General features: G+C 57.7%; 2 protein-coding genes across 4 annotated transcripts; both read right to left on the minus strand.

Annotated features, from left to right (window-relative positions):
* Nucleotides 1–4,168: 4,168 nt before the first annotated feature.
* Nucleotides 4,169–12,260, minus strand: ENO2 (enolase 2). The gene is made up of 12 exons (XM_030834555.2): nt 12,103–12,260; nt 10,749–10,848; nt 10,138–10,233; nt 9,932–9,990; nt 9,574–9,643; nt 8,857–8,990; nt 8,427–8,649; nt 7,004–7,201; nt 5,926–6,127; nt 5,613–5,721; nt 5,392–5,450; nt 4,169–5,087 (listed from the first exon to the last, which is right to left on the minus strand). Exons 2-12 carry the CDS (start codon nt 10,831–10,833, stop codon nt 5,018–5,020), a joined length of 1,305 nt encoding a protein of 434 aa, XP_030690415.1. The 5' UTR covers nt 10,834–10,848; nt 12,103–12,260; the 3' UTR covers nt 4,169–5,017.
* Nucleotides 12,261–12,544: 284 nt separating this feature from the next.
* On the minus strand, nt 12,545–19,345 carry LRRC23 (leucine rich repeat containing 23). 3 transcript variants are annotated; one of them, XR_011377784.1, is made up of 8 exons: nt 19,213–19,345; nt 18,411–18,583; nt 18,225–18,334; nt 17,519–17,772; nt 16,296–16,426; nt 15,511–15,647; nt 13,303–13,665; nt 12,545–12,829 (listed from the first exon to the last, which is right to left on the minus strand). XR_011377784.1 is itself a non-coding variant. In XM_030834557.2 (8 exons), exons 2-7 carry the CDS (start codon nt 18,531–18,533, stop codon nt 13,392–13,394), a joined length of 1,029 nt encoding a protein of 342 aa, XP_030690417.1. In that variant the 5' UTR covers nt 18,534–18,583; nt 19,213–19,345; the 3' UTR covers nt 12,545–12,829; nt 13,380–13,391. The 3 variants fall into 3 exon arrangements, 2 of the variants coding, with proteins under 2 accessions (XP_030690417.1, XP_060162305.1); XM_030834557.2 differs by having other exon boundaries at nt 13,380–13,665; XM_060306322.1 differs by lacking the exon at nt 19,213–19,345 and having other exon boundaries at nt 13,380–13,665; nt 18,271–18,334; nt 18,411–18,547.
* Nucleotides 19,346–20,272: the final 927 nt, after the last annotated feature.

The raw sequence follows: 20,272 nt of genomic DNA on the forward strand, positions 1-20,272 counted from the left end.
GAGGGCGGCCCCCATCCCCCCTTCTACCCCACCTGGCCCCGATCGCCCGCCCGCCTCCGGAGCAAATCCCGATCCCCGCTCTCGCTCGGCCCCTCCCCAGGCCTGCCGCCTCCCCAGGCCACCCGGAACGCCCGGGCCGCGCAGCCCGCCCCCGCCGCGCCGCCGCCCGCCCCCGCGGCCCGGCTGGCGCTCCGCTCGGCTCCGACCCGCCGCCCGCCGCCCGCGCCCGCCCCGCGCAGCCTGCAGTCGCGCGATCCCCGGCCCCCTAGGCGGCCTCCGCCCGCGGCCCCCGCCCCTTCCCGGGCGGTCGTCTCCCTCGCCCCCTCCTGGCCCCTCCCGGAGGCCGGCGGTCCCCCCGAAACGGGTCCCGGCCCCAGGCCCCGGCCCGACGCGGGGCTGCGGGCGGGCGGGCTGGGCTGCGCGTCCGGCGACTCGCACAGGAAAGCGGACGGCGAAGGGAGGGCGCTTGGGAGAGGGGGATGGGAGAAGGGAGGAAGAGGGAGAAGGAGGGAGCGCGGAGGAACGGAGGAGAGAGGGGCCGGGAGGGAGCCGCTAGGGAGGGAGGGAGCGCGAGGCGAGCGGCGAGGCGAGGGGGGGAGGGGGATCCGGAGAAGGGGAGGCGCCGGGCGAGTTGTCAGAGACAGAGGCCGAGGGGGCCTGGGCGCGGGGAGGGGTTCGCTCAGGCGGAATGCGGGGAGCCCGCGGGCCTGGCGCGGGAGAGGGCTAGGTAGGAGGGGCCGTGGGTTGTGTGGGCAGTTATGAGGGGGGCTGGAGAAGTTTGAGGGCCAAGGGGTGTGCGGTAGAGGTGAGGGGGAGGCCTGTGGGTTTGTGGCAGAGATGGGGTAATGGAGTTAGGTTGGAGAGATGGAGTTTCTTGGGGGCCACGGGGGCAGTGAGGTGTGTGACAAGGGGAGGGGAAAGAAGCTTGGGGTGACAGCGTCTTTGGCAAACGTGTAGCAGAAGAGCTTTGGGAGGGCATTTGTGAGAGAGAATGGGATGGAAGTTTGGGGTCATAAGGAGGGGAAGAAATTGAAAAGATGGAGACATACACAGGAGGATGGGGTTTCTGGACGAGAGTGAAGAGTTTGGGGGTGATTGGTGTTGGGAAAAGAACTGCAAATATAAGAATTGGGAGTAATGACAAGTCTAGAGATGTCATGTGGAGAGAGAAGGGAAAGCAAGAGGAACCTTAAGAAAGGATGGAGACGGTAGGACCAGATGCAGATTCTAGGGGACTGGGTTCTGGGTGGGAGAGGAAAGTGGGAGATGGGGCGGGGGTGGGGGGGATGGCTGGATTCCAGGGGGGGCGGGGGAGTGGTTTCCAAAAGAGCTGAGGAGGGTTTCGTTTGGCAAGACAAGGTAGATAGAATGGGGTGCGGGTGGAAGGGAGTGGTAATGAAGATGAGAAAGAAATGTAAGATAGACAAGGCCTTTGGTGGCCATGCGGAGGAGGAGGGAAATTCAGTGATAGGGAGGACAAGCCAGGGGAGATGGAAAGGGAAAGCAGTAGAAGAAAATGGTAGGAATGGGGGCGCATGAGCGTTCATTTATGGGAGTGGGACACCATCCTCAGGCCCTCTGGCTGGTAGCAGCTCCATTTTCCTTCTCAAATCTGTACAGAGTCATCACTCACAGTACTTTGGGCTACAGGGAAGGGGTCGGGTGGGGATTAGGCTCCACGTGGAGACAACCCCTGGTGCCCAGGTTCCCCCATCGAGATCATTCTAATGTGGAGACAGCTCCACCGCAGACCCCTCTCCAGGCAGCCTCTGCCCCTGACAGTCCCCAGCCACTCCCAGTCTTCAGCCAGGAGGCCAGCACCCCCAGTCCCCACCCCCCAGAGTCTCCTGGGCTCTCTCCCTGCCCCACACCGAGCAGCAACATCTCTCAGGACAAAGGACACCAAGACGCTGGGTGATTTTTGGCAGCTGAGATCGGGAAGGCCAGAGAATGGGAGGGAGGCAGGCTGGGAAACGGGAAGAGCTGGAGCCGGAGTCTGGACTGGGAGCCCTCAGTAGCGCTCCAGGTCGGGGCTGGGGGTGGTGTTTGTGTGTGAGCCCGCCAGCTAGAGGCCCAGGGTGGGCCCTGAGGGTAGGATCCCACCAGCCTTCTGAGAGGGAAGGAGCTTGGCTCTGCAGCAACTGGTAGATTTTGCCTCCTATTTCGCTGGGCTGGGCTCAGCCTAGTTCTAGGAGTACCAGAAGCTCTGAATGGATCCTGTGGCACTGGGGAACCCGAGCAGGAAGGCTTCCCTGGCCTAGGAATGAATCACCACTCTTCAGACTCTTGAACTGGTTGGCACTCACTTTATTACCCCAGTCCCACCTTCCTTATCCCTCAGGGCTTTCCAGACAGCTCCACCCCACCCACCCACCCCCGCTGCCCACTCCCTTCATCTGTGTCCTAGGAGAACCCCAGCTCCTTCTCCCCACCCCCCAACTTTGTTCCAAGGCTCCTCCTCTCCCCATGGTTCCCCCTCCATTGCATTTCCTCCCTGTCTGCACTGTTCAGTTCAGTCCCCCACTGGGCCCTGGCCCAGGCTCTTCCCAGCTCCTTTCCAGGCCGAGCTCTTCTCCCTCCTTTTTTAACCACTAAGGGATGGCTAGGATGGTGACATAGCGGAGCCTAAAAGAAAAACGTAGGCAGTGGTGGAAACGGGATAAGGAGAGTGAGAAGAGAAGCCAGGGCCTACCCCCTCCAATTCCTCCCCTACCTGAGGGCCGGGCTCACAACTCAGCTTCAGGGAGCATCACACACACCCCACCACCATCCCTCACCCCAGCTCCCTCTCTGGCCCCAGTCCCCCACGACCCACCCGTCTCCAGGCAACGGCACAAAAGGAAAGTGGAGAGAGGGGCCTGGGAGGCCCAGGCAGAGCTAGCTGTAACCCAATCCAAGCCAGTACCTGAGGGGTTGGGGTGGGGGGGCATGAGAAGGCGACCTAGCAAGGAGGAAAGGGCAGAGGTTAGGAAATGTGGCTCCGACCAGGAGTTACTGAAGAAAGATGGATATAATGGACCCTAGAGAAAAGTACGGTGTGCCCCCAAGGGAAACAGAAAAGGACACCAGGAGACAGCAGAGAAGGGAAAGCTGAGATGCCCGCGCTGTAATGAAGAGCACGGAGGATGGGGCGAGAAACTCTTCGACTGAAAAGGGCTGAGTTGTCAGCCACACAGGAGGAGAAAAGCAGAGAAGCGGGTCCTGCCCATACAGAGCGGGAATCCTCTTCCAGTCCTGGAGCTGGGCAGGATGGCAGAGGGGGTCCAGGACCAGAACTCAGAGAAGAAACAGAGTGGGAGGCCCACAGAGGGAGCAGCCTTGCAATTCCCCCCACCCTCGCCCCGTAGCCAGTGCAGTCAACAGCCTACAGAAGCTTGATACGCTCCAGTGGCCACAGCTCCACCCGGGTATCCGAGCCCTGGAGGGGGCTCCCCCGCCCCCCTCCTCCGGCCCCTCCCCCCCGCCCCCCTCCTCCCCCCTCCTCCCCGGTGGTTCCTGGGTTCCCATCTCAATGCTGGGGCTCCGCTGGAGCTGAAGGGTGATAGTGCGTCTCCCCAGCCACACACTGGCACCCTTCTCGCAGGCTGACCCAGGGAGGGGCCCGTTGAGCACCCCAGGTCCTGAATCCCCAGTTTACTGGAAGGCTGTTTCCTCCGGCTTCTGTACCCCCAGTACCATTCTTCCCAAGCACCATCCTTTCCTCCCCGGGTCCCCACCTTGCAGGGGGTGCTGCCCAGGCAGTGCTGGTCGATCCCAGAAGCAGCCAGGACTTGGTCTGGGAGAGGCCCAGTACCGGAGCTGCTCCAGCCCACAGCTTTATCCCTCCTCTGGTCAAGGCCCTTGGTGAATCTGCAAACCCTTTGGATCCCTTTCTCCAAAAATGCATATACACACACAATTTTTGATACTTTTAGGAATTCTGGGGCCCCAGGTTAAGGACCCCCAATTCCCCTGGGTCCTGGGGCCAGGCTTGCTGCTGACACGGCACGGCAATGTGCTCCCTGCCTGGCCAGGGTGAGGTGGGCAATGCCATCCTCCTGGCCTATTTGTTGGGCTTCTTCCTCTTTCTGTGCCCTCCCCAGCTCTGCTATCCAGTTTCACCGACTTGCAGGAGCTCCATCTTCTCTCCCCTCGTGTGCACGAGAGTAAGACTCCTCAGACACAGTAATGCACGGTGACTCACACTTTAATGGTGGTGCTCATTTCAACGCCACAGAGGTGCTGGCAGCTGTGGAACACGGCACGGGGGAGTGAGACGGTGCTCAGGTGCAGCTGCAGGAAGAACGAACGAGGGGGAGACGGGCTGGGGAGAGAGGGACAGGGGAGGAGCCCCGGGCACACAGCCCCACCTCTGGACCGAGCCAGGCTGAGGTTAAGGCTTGGCACGCACACAGGAACCCTCATCGAGGCCCCTTTCTGTGACCCTTCCCGTTCCAGCAAGACCCCCACCCCAGGTCATCTCAGAATCTACAGTCACATGAAATACAGACACATGGTCCCGTCCAGTCAGGCCAGTTTCTGGCCCTGGAGTTATGAGGAAGTGAATCATTAACAGGATGAATGAAAAATAAATAAATGAATAAATAATACATCAGTGCCTTAGGCCAGGCCTGAGCACGCAGCCAGCACTCCCCTCCACTCAGCACTGTGCAGTTCCTGTCTCATATGCAACCTGGAAACGAACAGACCCAGCGCAAAGCACACATGACACACGGCCCCTCTACACACCGCAACAACCAGCCCTGACGCTCCGGCACGGACCCTGATCGGTCTTCCATGGATGCCCTTACATCCTCAGTCCATGGCCAGTTTTTGAGGAGGGAGAAGAGAAAGGAAGGAGTGGGGAGTGTGGAACCCAGAGTGGGCGAGAGCGGAGACAGCAGGGGCTGGACCAGTCAAGGAGCAGCGCAGCAGGTCAGCCGGGGTGTTGTCTGGGGTGAAATTTCGAGCAGGACTGGAAAGAAGAGGTTCCAGGAGGACGGGCGAGGGGTTCCAAGTCTCCAGGCAGGTAGAGGGATCACAGCACGCTGGGATTGCGGAAATTATGTCCGGCGAAGCGAGCTTCGTCCCCCAGCTCTTCTTCGATTCTGAGAGAGGTGAGTCAGAAAGGAAAGAGTCAGGGAAGCAGGAGGACCGCCCCCGCTTCCCATGGGGCCGCCATCCTCCAAGCCCCTCGCACCACCTGCTCCCGGGTCCTGGCCTGAGCGAGGTCATTCCCTGGCTTTCCGTGGGCTGTCAATCAGGCCATCTGTAAACCCATCCATCAAAAACAAGTATTCTCTGGATGCCTACTGTTTGTTCTCCAGGCCCCGGGCACTGGAGATGAAATGGTGGAGAAACACAGCTTATAACCCCCTGGGCCCTGGGCTTCCATTCCCCGGGTCCCCTCACCTCATGAGCTGGTTGTACTTAGCCAGACGCTCGGAACGGCATGGGGCACCAGTCTTGATCTGAAACACCACAAAAGAGAAGCAGTTCCGTGGCCGCCCTTTGCCCCGTGAAAGAAAACTTATACTCCCTTGAAATTCCCCCAACACCTGCAAACACCTGGAAGGAGAGAGCCACCCGAGCCTAGAACCCACCAATTGCACAAAGGGCTCCCTGGCGCTCACCTGGCCTGTGCACAGCCCTACCACCAGGTCCGCAATGAACGTGTCCTCAGTCTCTCCCGAGCGGTGACTCACCATGACCCCCCAGCCATTCTCCTGGGCCAGCTTGCACCTGCATCCGTACAGCAGCACTGAGCCCCAACGCCTCACGCCCGCACCCTCTTCTCATCCCCTATGTTGGTCAAGAAACGTCTGGGCAGAGGGAGCAGAACCAGGAGAGCCGTGAAAGTGACTCCAGGTTCCCTGCCCCCTTCAGCACTTGTGGGCAAGACTGGGCTGGGAGAAACGGGCTGAGTCAGGGACGGCAGGCACTCACGCTTGGATGGCTTCGGTGACCGAACCGATCTGGTTGACCTTCAGCAGCAGACAGTTGCAGGCCTTCTCCTCCACGGCCCGCTCGATTCGCTTTGGGTTGGTCACTGTCAGGTCGTCACCCACAATCTGGATCCCCACGTTGGCTGTGAACTTGGACCAGGCAGCCCAGTCGTCCTGGTCAAAGGGGTCCTCAATAGAGACCACTGATGGGAGAGCGATGCGGAGGCTCTGAGTCAGGCAGGAACACCCCGCTGAGATTCCCTGAATGGACGGGTCAGACCCCCTGGCCAATTCAGCTTCCTCACCCCTGCTTCCCCCGAAACAAGCCTGCCCTAACTGCTTCTTGATTCTTCCATAAAACCTTTCAAAAAACAAGAGTTTAGAAACTTTCTCACAACCTATCTTGGTATTTTCCCATCTTCTACCAGGAAGCCCTTCCTCGTTGCTATTCTAAAAACTTCATTCTGCAAAATCTAAGTCTATTTTCTCTCGCTCTGTCTCAGGAACTGGAAGCCAAGTACCTCCATCCCGGGGTAAAAACCACTGGGGGACCTAGAGAGGGCGATTCAGCACCTCCGCACCCACATGACGTCCAGCTCCACTCAGTATCCAGCATCCAGCCACCACACTGCTGGCTTATGGGATCTTAGTTCCCTGACCAGGGATTGAACCCGTGCCCTCGGCAGTGAAAGTGCAGAGTCCTAAGCACTGGACCGCCAGGAATTCCCCAGCATCCAGTTTTCTCAACCAAAGATCCTGAACTGTGCTAGTTCCAGTCACCCTCTCACCAGGCCTGGTTCCTCCCAAACCCGCCCCCTGATCCCAGCAGCTTCAGAGATCATGACTTTAATCAGGATCCAAAGCAGATGGAACAGATTCACCACAGGTACCTGCACAATTACACGACATCCAAAGCCCAACCTCTGCAGGAGGCTCCTTCACCCCATCCCTGGTTCTCAGGTTCCTCTCAGGACATCTCTCCCTGACACCCGGGTCAGCACCCCCGTAAGGTCCAGAGTTGTCCCCAGCACATCCCTGCCTGCCCCCTGCCCTCCCCCTGCCACAGCCCTTGCTCTCACCAGGATAGTTCCTGACAAAGTCCTGGTAGAGGGCGCCCAGCTGGTCCCCAGTGATGTATCGGGAAGGATTAGCGGGAGACTTGAAGTCCAAGTCGTATTTGCCATCACGATGAAACTCCGAGGCGGCGACATCCATGCCAATGACGATCTTTTCTGTGTAGCCAGCCTTGTCAATGGCTTCCTTCACCAGCTCCAAGGCTGGGGATGGAATACGATGGGCGAGGAGGAATGAGGGAAAGAAATTCAGAACAGAAGTGGAGGGCTGTTGCTAGGGAGAGGTCTGGTTAAGGTTGTTTTGGGGTTATTCTCAGGTCTGCGACGAGCAGGCCACCTTTTAGGAAGGCAGAAGAATGGAATTGTGTTAATAATAGTCTTTTTGTTTTTGTTTTGGCCGTGCCACGCGGTGTGTGGGATCTTGGTTCCCTGACCAGGGATCGAACCGCAGCCCCTGCATTGGAAGCATGGACTCTTAACCACTGGACCACCAGGGAAGTTCCATAGTTTTGTCTTGTTTTGTTTTGTTGCGGTATGCGGGCCTCTCACTGCTGTGGCCTCTCCCGTTGCGGAGCACAGGCTCCGGACGTGCAGGCCCAGCGGCCATGGCTCATGGGCCCAGCCGCTCCGCGACATGTGGGATCTTCCCGGACCGGGGCACGAACCCGTGTCCCCTGCATCGGCAGGCGACTCTCAACCACTGCGCCATCAGGGAAGCCCAGTTTTGTTTGTTTGTTTGTTTGTTTTGTTTTAAATAGCTATAATTTATTGAGGGCTTAACTATGTCACCTAAGCACTTACACATACGATCTCATTTAATCCTCACAATATGCTAAGAGGTAGAGACTGTTGTTCCCACTTTACAGATGAGAAAGACAAGCACAGAGAAGTTAAGTGAGCAAGATCCCCAGCCAGAAACTCTTCAAGGCAAGGTTCAAATCCAGGCAATTTGGCCCCAGAAAGTTAACTCTTAGCCACTACCTGCCTGTATAGTTTCTCTTCACTATAAGGCTTCTCCCAGGGCAGAGAAAGGCTAGAAATCCTAGAAGTCTAAGAGGTTGGGGTGGGAATGGATAGATTTGGAGTGGATTCCCTGCAGTATGGTGTATCTCATCAAACTGAGGATCCATCGGAGTTAAAGGTGGGGACGGATCCCACAGGTCACCTAGACCATCTCCCAGCATCCCCAGGGGCTCCAGTGGGAACTTGCAGATGCTTACAGATCTGGCTGGGTGGATAAAGAATGTCCTCTCAGGCCTGCATGTGAATTTGTTAGGCCCTCTGGCACCCACTCCGAGGAATGGAACCTCTTGGAATTGGCTCAGGGGCCCTCACGCAGCCTCCTCGGGACTTGGTGAAAGGTGTGACCCTTCCTGATGTCCCGGGATGGAGTGAGACTTAGAGCTAGGAGTGGGGTTCCTGGCCTCACCTTCACTGTTCTCCAGGATATTGGGGGCAAAGCCACCTTCATCTCCCACGTTGGTGGCATCCTTGCCATACTTGTCCTTGATGACGCCCTTGAGTGTGTGATAGACTTCCGCCCCGAGTCGCATGGCATCCCGAAAGCTCTCAGCGCCCACTGGGAGGATCATAAACTCCTGCATGGCCAGCTTGTTCCCAGCATGGGAGCCCCCATTGATCACATTGAAGGCCTGGGAGCCACAGGAGGACAGAAAAGTCACAGAGCACTTCCCTCTCCGCCCCTGGGAGTGTCAACCCCAAATCCCAAACTTCCTCCAGCTTCCTGGACTCAGAGTCCCCTGTCCCCATCCTTTCTCTTTAGCTGCGCCCCATCAGTCCTCACAAGGCTTCATACTCCCTCCCCACCCACCCCTGGGAGGGGCAGGTCATAGTCTCACCGGCACAGGCAGGATGAGGTCTGAGTTCCCGGCCAGCTGAGCAATGTGGCGGTAGAGGGGCAATTCCTGCTCGGCCGCCCCTGCCTTACACACGGCCAGGGACACACCCAGGATGGCATTGGCCCCAAACTTGGCTGGGAGATTACAGAGGAAGGCACTGAGCAAACATGTCCCCTTCCCCTTCCAGGCCTCGCCTCCACCTACACTCCCCAAAAGGAGCCAGTAAAGGAGACCCCCCTCCTCCCTCTCCACTCCTGCAACACCTCATCCATCCTCTCCTGAAAATAGTGGGGGGCGGTGAGGGGAGGTGAGTGGAAAGGGCAGAGAGCGGCACTATTGCTAAACACCCCTGAGACCACAGACTATCTGCCACCAACTCCCCCCTCCTTATGCTGCAAAGTCCTCCCTTCTGTCTAATGTCATTCCCCTCCCACTGGCGTTAAACTCATGCTTTCTTGAAGGGCTAGTCCTCCTCGGGTCATCCTTCTCTCTCTCTTTTTTTTTTTTTGGCCACACCTCACAGCCTGCAGGATCCGACCAGGGATCGTACCCGTGCCCCCTGCAGCGGAAGCTCATGCGTGGAGTCCTAACCACTGGACCTCCAGGGAAGTCCCAGGTCATCCTTCCTAAGAAGCCCCCCACAGCGCTGGCCCCTCAGTTCTCCATCTGCTCCGTGAGTTCCCTCCCCACCCCGACTCTCTCCCAGCCCCTGCTTACACTTGTTCTCAGTCCCATCCAAGTCCAACATGAGGTTGTCCAGCTTCTCTTGTTCCACCACAGAGAGACCCTGTGAGCAGAACCTCCATCACCCAAAGCCAGGATGAAGGCTGGACCCTAAGCCAGAGGGCCCCCTACATCTACACACAGGCTCACATCTAGCCAGGGTCCAACCAGCTTCCTGCAACAGCGGCCTGTCTGGATTAGGGGACCTGAAGCTCCATGGGAGCAGGGGGCATCCTTCCCCGGTAACCATGATTCCCAAGAGGTGGGCCTTTCTCCCTCTCCTTCATCGTCCCCTAATCCAGGGTTCCTTCCAGGACCCTGGTCCCCACCCCCAGCAAAGAGCGGGCCTCACTGAGCTGATGAGGGCCGGGGCGATGGCGGTGTTGATGTGGTCCACTGCCTTCAAGACACCTAGGGAGAGGTGGAGAGGTCAGGCCGGCTCAGGCCAGGCGGGGCCCGAAGAGGAAAGGTTGGGGGAAGGCATGCAGGAAGAGGGCTGGGGACTGGTGTGAGGTCCCCAGTAGAGGGACGGGAGAGCCGGGAAAAGAAGGGCCTCACCTTTGCCTAAGTAACGCTGTTTGTCCCCATCCCTTAGCTCCAGGGCCTCATAGATACCAGTGGAGGCTCCACTGGGCACGGCAGCCCGGAAAAGCCCTGGGAGGGGAACGTGGAATGAGGATGGAGGGAGAGGACACCACAGGGACCAGAGATTCTTCAGCCTTCCAGCTCTACGCCCCTGCAGCCGCATCCAGCCTTCTTCCACCAGTGCTCCTTAACGACCCCCCCGCCCCGCCCCACCCGGACACACGCACGGAGGCGGATGCACAAGCACTGGCCTCCTCATCCACCCAACTAAGGTCCCACGTGCGCAAGTGGGAACCCACAGAAATGAAGCTACGCAGGCAGCACACACGGTGCACGCACACACGGTACACACACGCACACACGGTGAACACAGAGGGCAGAGGCAGGCTGTGTATCACACACTAAACTAGCACACAGAGACCGGCCTATCCTGGCTCCCCTGGAAAAGGAGGATCCACCCCGCCCCGCTGCAGGCTCGTGAGCCTGGCCCAGCGCCCCATCCCCACTGGGAATCCCCGGGGAGCCTCCCATGCCAGGCGAGGGCAAAGCCAGCATGGCGGCTGTGGGAAGGCCCTGCCCATTACCTTTGGCAGTGTAGAGATCCACCTCCACCGTGGGATTCCCACGAGAGTCCAGGATCTCCCGGGCCCAGATCTTCTCAATGGACATGATGGCTGGGATCTCCTTGGGTGGAAGGGAAGGAAGGAGAAAGGTAAGAGGCTTAGAGGGGTGGAGCCTGAGACCAGTGGGAGGGGCCAAAGGCTGGGAGGCTGGGAGGGATGGGAAAGAGGTTACTGCACTGGGCGGGGTGTGGGGGGGGGTGACGAGGAGCTGGCTGCAGTCGTCGGCTGTAGAAGGCATCCCCCCGCCCGTGGGGAGAGGAGAAGGTCAATGCAGTGAGGAAGGGGAGGTCACTGCAGTGGGGGGCGGGATAGGATCAAAAACGAGATGAGACTTATTCACTTTGTTATAAAGCAGAAACTAACACACCATTGTAAAGCAATTATACCCCAATAAAGATGTTAAAAAAAAAAAAAAAACGAGATGGGAGGACTCCGCAGTGAGGAGGGGAGGGGAGGGGAACGGCAGTGGTTCCCTCGCCCCCTCAGCAGCCGGCTGGTGGGGTTCCCCCAGATCTCCTCAGGGCGGTCCGGCTGCTAGGTTTGCATTTCTCCTTGGAGCCCAGAAGAGCATGGGTCGTATGGGCAGCGGGAGGCCTCTCCTCCTGAGCCCCCATCCCCCACAATCTAATGCTCCAACCCCCACTCCAAGGTCCCAATCTCCCTCCAAATGTATGTCCCTCCTCTTCCCGAGGGATGTACAGTAGAGAAGTCTGCGAGAGGGTCCTCAGTCTCTGAGGGTTGCCGTGGGGAGGGAGGAGGACGAAGAGAGACCCGTGGGGAGAGGCACGGCTGGGCCAGTCCTCCCCCGGCCCCTAGACAAATTGTCCCTTCTTCCCATCCCTCCCCGGTGCAGTGGAAACACTGTAACCGGAGTGGGCGATGCGGGAGAGGAGTGGGAGAGGGGCGTCTAGAGGAAGTCTGCGGACGCCGAGGAAGGGTGAGCAAGACATTTCCCCGATGCAAAGCCAAAGGACGTGCCAGGGTAAAAATGCACAGCCCGGGGAGACCGCGAAACCTTATCATCGACAGACCGGAGGCGAAAAGGGGCATGGGGAGGGGGCAGACAAGGGTGGAGAAAGGCGCAGTTAGACACAGGTGCGCAGAGGCCTGGCGCACGAATGAGGAGGGGGCGACAGCCTGAAACCGAGACGAGCGGTCCGGGAAGGCTGGGGAAGGAGGTGCCTGCGGGGCGCGGGTGGCGAAGCAGGTGCGCAGCGCCGCGGGGCGAGGGATGCGCGAGGCCCGGGGAGAGGGGCGGGGGCGCGGCGGCGAGGGGAGGGGGCCGGAGGGGCGCGGGGCTCGTCTGGGGCTTCACCTCGGGGCTGCAGACCCAGCCTGTGGCGGTGGCGCTGTCGGTGGCGCTGGCAGTGGTGGTGGTGGCGGCGCAGAGAGAGCGGGAGTGGCGGTGGCGGCGGCTGCGGCGCCCGGGCGGCGGGCGGGGGAGGCGCGGATAGGGCCGGGCGGGCGCATGTGACCCGGAGCCCCCGATGATTCAGGAGCCGCCAGCGGAGGCGCACGTAGGAGCGCGGAGGAGGGGGGGGTACCGATGGGATGGGGCGGGGAGGGCAGGAGGAGAGCGATGTGGGAGGGGCCGGGGGCCACCCACGACCTATACCCCCGCCGCCCACGCGCGCTCATACCCACGCCCCGACCCCGTGGAAAGTAACAATCTCAGCCTGACGCCAGTGAAGCAAGCCCGTGACAGCCTCAGTGTCTCACAAACCCGGTCAGACACGAGAGTATCAAAATGTCTCTTTATTGGAAAAACGAACAGCTGTTCCTAACACTCCAGGCCGCCGCCTCCGCAGCCAGTTCCTCAAGCCTCCCCTGGCCCATCCAGGCCTGGTTCCCACCAGGCCTACCCGAGGGGCTGCTCCCGCGCAGTCACCGCTGCCCAGGTGCCCGTCACAGAGTCTGGGAGGCGGGCTGTGATGAATTCCTAGGCCTGGGGCAAGGGAAGGCGTCCTCTGTCTCCGGAAGAGGGGGTGTGGGCCCCCCCAACTGGGAGTCTCCTCGGTCTTGGAGCCAGCATCTTTGGTCTCCTGGAGGAAGAGGACAGAAGCCAATCCTCTGGGCCCCCTGCACTCCCACTGCTGCCTCTGCCCCACCTGAAGTGCTAGCTGCCACGCTTCCCTGGTCTCATAGCCTCAGTCTCTTCCTGCCTCCTTCTGCCCTCCTTTCTTCCTTCTGTCCTGTTATTCTTAGCTTTGCTCTTTAGTGCAGGATCTTCCTCTCCTGCCTTCTGTAGGCCCAGCTGCCATCATCATACACCACGGCCCCCAACCCCGCCCCCCCCATGCCCCAGACCCAGCATTTCCCATCAGGTGTGGCTGCCCAGCCCACAGCCACCTCTCTGCCTGCCACCCCATTCATACTGCTTACTCCTCAGGCCTCCTGATGTATCTCCTAAGCCTCCCTCAGCTCCTCCCAGGCTCTTCTGGTTCTTTCTCCTCACCTGTGACTCCTAACCCAGGTCTCCCCAGGGGTTCTCCTTGCCTCTACCTCCCTCACCCACCTCCTCCTACAGCAACTTCCCTTCCCGTCCGCCAGGCCCTTGGCCTCCTCTTCTGGCCTCCCTGCCCCCTTCCTTACTGTCCTTGGAGGCTAGGGGAACTGCGAGATCGATGACTGGTCCAGTTCCAGTTCGGGCTCGGGCTCGGCCTCCTCCTTCACCCTCTGCCGGATCTCGTCAGCCTCAGCCCTCTCCTCCTCCTCGTAGAAGTCCTTGTCCAGGCGCTCGAGATGCGCCACCTGCACCAGGGCCTCCCGGCGGTAGTCGTTCTCGTCCGTACACGGGTTGTCCAGCAGCACCAAGGCTCGCAGCTTGGGCAGGTTCCGCAGCTTGGCGAGCTCCCCCAGGTCAGCCACCATGTTGCCCCTGCCGGTGTGGGGGGAGGTGTTCACGAGAGAACGATGGGCTTCGGAGGCCAGCTACCAGGTATGGGCCCTCGGGGGAGTCTCCCACTGGGCTCCGGTTTCTCTAGAAACATGGCCTCTGTGGACTGGCCTGCCACGCACTGCCAGATTTGCTGCAGAGACGCTGGGTAACCCTACTCCTGTCCTGTTCCGCCCTTCAGGGAATCCCTAGGCGCCACTGTCTATTCTGTAATGTGTCATATTTATCTTTTTGGAGCAGCAGAGCTAGGTATCAGCCCTGTCTTGTAGTTGGGGAGTAGGGGGGAATCTCCTTTGTAGGGACAAATTTCTGTGTCATCACACCTAACCAAAGGTTAGAAGGCAGGACCGAGCCAGTGGAGAAGGAAATGGGCTCTAGGGTCATGGAGATGGTGCTGTCTCGGTGCTCCCACAGGAAGGAGCCTGGCGCTGGGGATGGGTCGGGGCCTCCGAGCCTGAAGGATAAGCTTCCTCCCCTCAAGTACCTCATTGTAGGATACTGTGTATTGTTTTCATGCTCTTGCCTCACGCCTCAGAGGCTGGACTGTCCTTGCTTGCAGGTCTTTGGCCCCAGGGGCACCTCCCAGTCACTGAGACAACCCCTCTGCCCAACACTTACTTCTAAACATCCCTGGTAAATAGCCACTGAGGAAGGTCCATTATCCCTGTTTAGACCATTAACAGGAAAACCATACCCCCTGCACCCTACCAGACCAAGGGGGCAGAGCTAATTAGCAAGAGATCGCTCCAGCAGTCAAAGCAGGACTTTGGGCTTCAAGGTACAACCACCACTCCCTACATGGAGACTCTTTTTCCACTGCCAGAATCGAGGATTTGTCTTTGCTGACGAAAGAGGCAATTTCCTTACGTCTTTGCTTAAAGATACACACATAAAATCCTCCATCCGACAAGAGTTGCTGCAAGAGAATCGCCCCTGATCCTCAGTGCCTTTCCATCTAGAGATTTTCTTTTAAATACTCTTCTCACCTCAGATCTGAGCACGGGGACTTACCTGGTGGCGCAGTGGTTAAGAATCCGTCTGCCAATTCAGGGGACACGGGTTCGAGCCCTGGTCCGGGAAGATCCCACATGCCGCGGAGCAACTAAGCCCGTGCGCCACAACTACTGAGCCTGCGTCCTAGAGCCCGCGAGCCACAACTACTGAGCCCGCGTGCCACAACTACTGAAGCCAGCGTGCCTAGAGCCTGTGCTCCGCAACAAGAGAAGCCACCGCAATGAGAAGCCCATGCACTGCAACGAAGAGTAGCCCCACTCGTGGCAACTAGAGAAAGCCTGTGCAGCAACGAAGACCCAACGCAGCCAAAAATAAATAAATCAATAAATTTATGGAAAACAAAACAAATCTGAGCATGTCTTGTGTTTTATAGCAGTATGGGGCCCATTACAGGTGGGGCTCAGGAGAAGAGAGGCAGGAAACTGGAAGGGGAATTGGGGCTCAGGAGATGGAGAAGGGCAGTGGAAACTTATATGGGATGGAGCCAGACTGTGAGTCCCTGAGAACAGGGACCATCTCTGATTCCTTCAGATGGTTCCCGGAACACAGCACAAGGCCTGGCACGTAGTATGTTCTCAATATGTGGGTTGAATGAATAGGGTTCAGGGGTCTCAGGCTACAAAGGTCTCAGTGCTGTAATTAGGACTGATGCAGAAGAAAGTAAGGACAGGACGGGGGAGGATCAGGACGGAGGATGAGGTGAGAATCTGGGGGTGGTCTAGAACTGGGGGATTGGGACCAGGGAGAAACATAGGGGCAAAGGTGGCTCCTGGTCAAGGGTAGAGGCACGGGGGGCCTGGAGGGGGCTCCTACCTTAGGTTGAGGTACTGCAGTGATTCCATTTCCTTGGAGAAGCCACTCAGAGTTTCAATCTGGTTGTCTCGAAGATGCAAGGTAGTGAGATTGCTTAGGCTTTCCAAGCCTTCCACCTTCTTCAACAGGTTCTGGGCCTAGACCCCAGGATACAGTAGATCGATTGGGAGAGGGGAGCAAGGAGAGGGAAGGAAATCAGAAAGGGATGCAGCAAAAGGGCAAATCTAAGAGGTAGAGAGGGTACAGGAGGGTAGTGGAGGTGGGTAGAGACCCGCGTAGAGAGTAAAGAATCCAGAAGAAGCTGCCAACCCAGAGACAGCTCAGCAGTGACTCCTACTGCCCATCCCAGCACAGCCACCTCTGATTAAGGAGGAGATGCTTCAGCCCACCGCCCGCGCCAAGAGCCTCACTGCTCCACTGAGGAGAAATGGCTTCAGCTCCATCCCGGAATGAGGCGACTCAAGAGTCTAAAAGCCTAGACACATAAGTGGCCTCCTTAGCCTGATCTGAACCTCAGTTATGCACAAGGTGCTGCTACCTGTATCAAAGCAAACTGTCTCTGTATTATCCACACATCGTGTATTATCAGCCCTGCGAGGTGCTGAGCACCTTGTCTGTTTTGACTCTGAATCCACACAGCATCTGGCACCGAGTAAGCACTCAGGAAATGATACCAATTATGATGATGATGAAGTAAGTAGGCGAGTCTACTAGAACCGGGCATCCTGGCCCCCAGGACAGCGCCCCCTTCCCGGCACCAACCACCCTCTGACCCAGTGAGCTACCAGGAAGAGGTTCTTCAGCTTAGGAAGGTTGATTCCCACGGTGCTGTTCAGCTGGTTCCCCCGAAGCTCCAGTGTGTGCAGGCTCATCAGCTTCTGGGGGTCCAGACCTGTCACCATGTGGATGTGGTTCCCTGAGAAGGAGGGTGTCAAGAGTTCAAAGGGCCACTTCAAATGTTCAGCAGTAGAGCCTGAATTTGGGGAGCCTCTGCATCATCTTCTCTAATGCCAGGTGATACGAGGAGGGACAGCTCCAGACTTAAGGGCTGCAGAGCCCTGGACAGTGGTCTGGCAAGTCCAAGGGCCCGACGGATGTGCCCACCTAAGTCTTTGAGGAGTGAATGAAGGGTGCCCAGCAATCTATATGGCTAACTCCCTCTCCTCCTTCAAGTCTTTGCTCCAATGTCAACTTCCCAATGACATTTGTCCTAACCAACCTGTTTGAAATCGCCACCCCTGCTCCCCCCTTTTCCTTTACCCTGATTTTTTCCATAGCACTTATCTCCTTTTAACATGCTTTATAAATTTACTTATTTTTTTAAATTTTTATTTATTTATTTTTGGCCGTGTTGGGTCTTTTGTTACTGCGCACAGGCTTTCTCTAGTTGCAGTGAGCGGGCTTCTCACTGCGGTGGCTTCTCTTGTTGCGGATCACAGGCTCTAGGTGCGCGGGCATCAGTAGTTGCGGCGCACGGGCTCAGGAGTTGTGGCTCGCGGGCTTAGTTGCTCCGCAGCATGTGGGATCTTCCTGGACCAGGGCTCGAACCTGTGTCCCCTGCATTGGCAGGCGGATTCTTAACCACTGCGCGGGTCTTGGCCCCCAGGGAAGTCCCTAAATTTACTTATTTATTGTGATCATTGGGACTTCCCTGGTGGTCCAGTGGCTAAGACTCCATCCTTCCACTGCAGGGGATACGGGTTTGATCCCTGCTTGGGGAACTAAGATCCCACATGCCACGCAGTGCAGCCAAAAATTAAAAATAAAATACTGATCACTGATAATTGCCTGCCTCCCTTGACTACAATGTAAGCTACAGGAGAAGAGGGATTTTCTTTGTTTTGTTCACTGCTACATCTCCAGCACACAGAACTGTCATCGTGAACCATCGTGAATGAGTGAATGAATGAATGCAGATTGCTGTGTGGCACAGCCAAGGACCACACTGCCCACTTATGTCGGCCCCAGGCGAGGAAGGAATCTTGTGAGGCCCATCCCAAGGCCCCACCTTTGAGATCCAGGCTGGCCAGACGAGGATGAGAGATGCCCTCAGTGTCGGTGATCTGGTTATAGGCAAAGCTGGCGATCTGCAGGTAGGGCAGTTCGCTCAACCGGGCACTCCGCAGCCTGTTGCCGTCAGCCTTGAGCCAGAGCAGGTGGGTGAGGCAATTGAGTGGGGACAAGTCTGTCAAGTGGTTTCTGGAAACATCCACAAAGCGCAGATGGATGTAGGAACGCAGCAAGTGGATGTCTGTCAGATCCCTAGGAGATGGTAGAGGCCAGGGTCAGGGTTAAGAATCCAGCAAGGACTATCAGAGGTACTAAAGCAGAGGGCAGTGTGAAGATGGCTTAGAGTGGAGAGGAGAGGGGCTGACAGAAGGGAGGGCTGGGGAGGGGGAAGAGAAGGTAGGTGGGTTCTCAACGGTGGGCAGGGACCTTGTGTCTGTGAAGGGCCGAGAAGCGACACTCTGAAAGACTAGTGAGGTAGTCCAACAGGAATCTCCACCCCCATCCCATACCCTCACAGCCTCCAATTGCCCAGGCCAGTTCTGACACAGGGAGTCACAGCGTCCTGAAAAGTAGACTCTATCCTTCCCTCCTCGCTGGTCCAGGATGCCAGATATCCAACCTCAGCCGAAACACCCAGGATGGAGGCTGAGAAAGGACACTGGGTCCCACATCCTCAGACCTCTCCTGGTCCCCCATGAACACACCTGTCTTTAACCACCAGCTTGACGTAAGCATGGGCCAGTCCATTACCCGTCTTGCAGAGCGCAGAAAGCCCTTCCTTCATCATGTCCTCTGTGAGGGGCGTGGACATCCACTGCAGGAGGAAGCGGACTCAGGCATCCCTTTCTCCCCAGCCCTTAATCCCGGCCCCTCTGTTTCCAAGCTCTCACTTCCTCAGAGTCTTCTCCCTCTTTTCTGTGGTCCTCCCACTCCTCTGTCTCCTTCTCGTCGTCTTCCCTTTCCAGACCATCCAGGTTTGACTCAAAGTCTCCCAGATCATCTTCATCTGACATTTTTCTTCCCTGCTGAAGGCTCTGGAGTCAAATCCAGCTAGGTCCCGGCCCTGAGAAAGAAGGTCTCCTCAGCGTCTGCCAACGCTCCCTCCCTCACCTCCATGAATGGGTACCCCTCTCATCACCCTATCACCCCAGACCTCCTGCCAGCGATGCTCCTTTCCTCATCCCTGTGAACATCTCATTTTGACCCCCAACCTCCACTTCATACTTCCCACCAAGGACCCCTCTCACTTAGATGCCTTCCCAGACCCCCAAGACATTTCCTGCCCTTCTCAGGGGCTCCAACTGCTCCAGCAGCTCGGTGTCCAGCTTCCTAGACTTCCCTCTCTTTAGTTCTCCCCACTTCTGCCTTAAGCCACGTTCTCCTCCAAACCTCCCTACTGCCCCTTCCCATCCCCTTCCATCTCTATAACCCCTGCTCTACTCCTCTCTTCTAACTCTCCCACGCCGCGTAGACCCATTTCCCTGTCCCCTCTGGGACACCAGCCTGACACGCAGCCTCCAACCCTCCCACTCAATCAATCCTCCTTTGCAAAGGGGCGCAGACCCTGGTTCTGCTCAACTAGAAGCTCTACTGGAGAGGTCTTGGCCCCAGAGGGAAGGACTGTTTGGTAGAGGGCAAGGGAGAAGGAGTTGTGTACTGCTGTTATGGCAACGGGGGGGGCCGGGCACTCGCCTTCCGCAGCTGGCAGCCGTTGAGAGAAGAGCTGCGAATAACCGAACTGAAAATCCGCCGCGAAGCAAGTAGACCGGTAGTTGCCTGGTTACGAGCCCAATTTCCCAGTCCTAGGAACCCGAATGAAGGGCGGTAATTGGCCCGCTGAAAAAGCCAGTGGGCGTGGCTTGGTAGAGCTGAGGGGCGGGACAGGGGCGGGCTAGCCATTGCATCATGCGAGACCTTAAAGGAACCGGACAACCTCAATGCAGAAGTACTGTGAATTCAAAAGAAACTCATTCCCTGAAGCAAAAGGTGGGGAAGAAGGGCAAGAAATACCAAGTGGTGGGTGGCGCAGTGGTTAAGAATCCACCTGACAATGCAGGGGGCACGGGTTCGAGCCCTGGTCCAGGGAAATCCTACGTTCCGTGCACCACAGCTACTGAGCCTGCCCTCTAGACCCCGCGAGCCATAACTACTGAAACCTAAGTACCACAACTACTGAAGCCTGCGCGCCTAGAGTCGGTGCTCCCAACAAAAGAAGCCACCGCAATGAGAAGCCCGCACACCCAACAAGAGTAGCCCCCTCTCACCACAACTAGAGAAAGCCCATGCGCAGCAACGAAGACCCACTGCAGCCAAAATAAGTAAATAAATAAACTTATAAAAAAAAAAAAGAGGGGGCTTCCCTGGTGGCGCAGTGGTGGGGAATCTGCCTGCTAATGCAGGGGACACGGGTTCGAGCCCTGGTCTGGGAAGATCCCACATGCCGCGGAGCAACTGGGCCCGTGAGCCACAACTACTGAGCCTGCACATCTGGAGCTCCGCAACAAGAGAGGCCGCGATAGTGAGAGGCCCGCACACCGTGATGAAGAGTGGCCCCCACTTGCCACAACTAGACAAAGTCCTGGCACAGAAACAAAGACCCAACACAGCAAAAGTAAATAAAATAAATTAAGACCTCATGATGGGACAAGGAGAGGCTCAGGGACTATAAAGAGAAAAAAAAAAAGAAAGGAAAGAAATACCTACCAAGTGGTATTTGGTCTGGTTCCCCCACCAATAATTATTGGTCCCACCC

The sequence above is a fragment of the Globicephala melas genome, chromosome 10 (genome assembly GCF_963455315.2).
Source record: "Globicephala melas chromosome 10, mGloMel1.2, whole genome shotgun sequence".
Taxonomy (NCBI): domain Eukaryota; kingdom Metazoa; phylum Chordata; class Mammalia; order Artiodactyla; family Delphinidae; genus Globicephala; species Globicephala melas.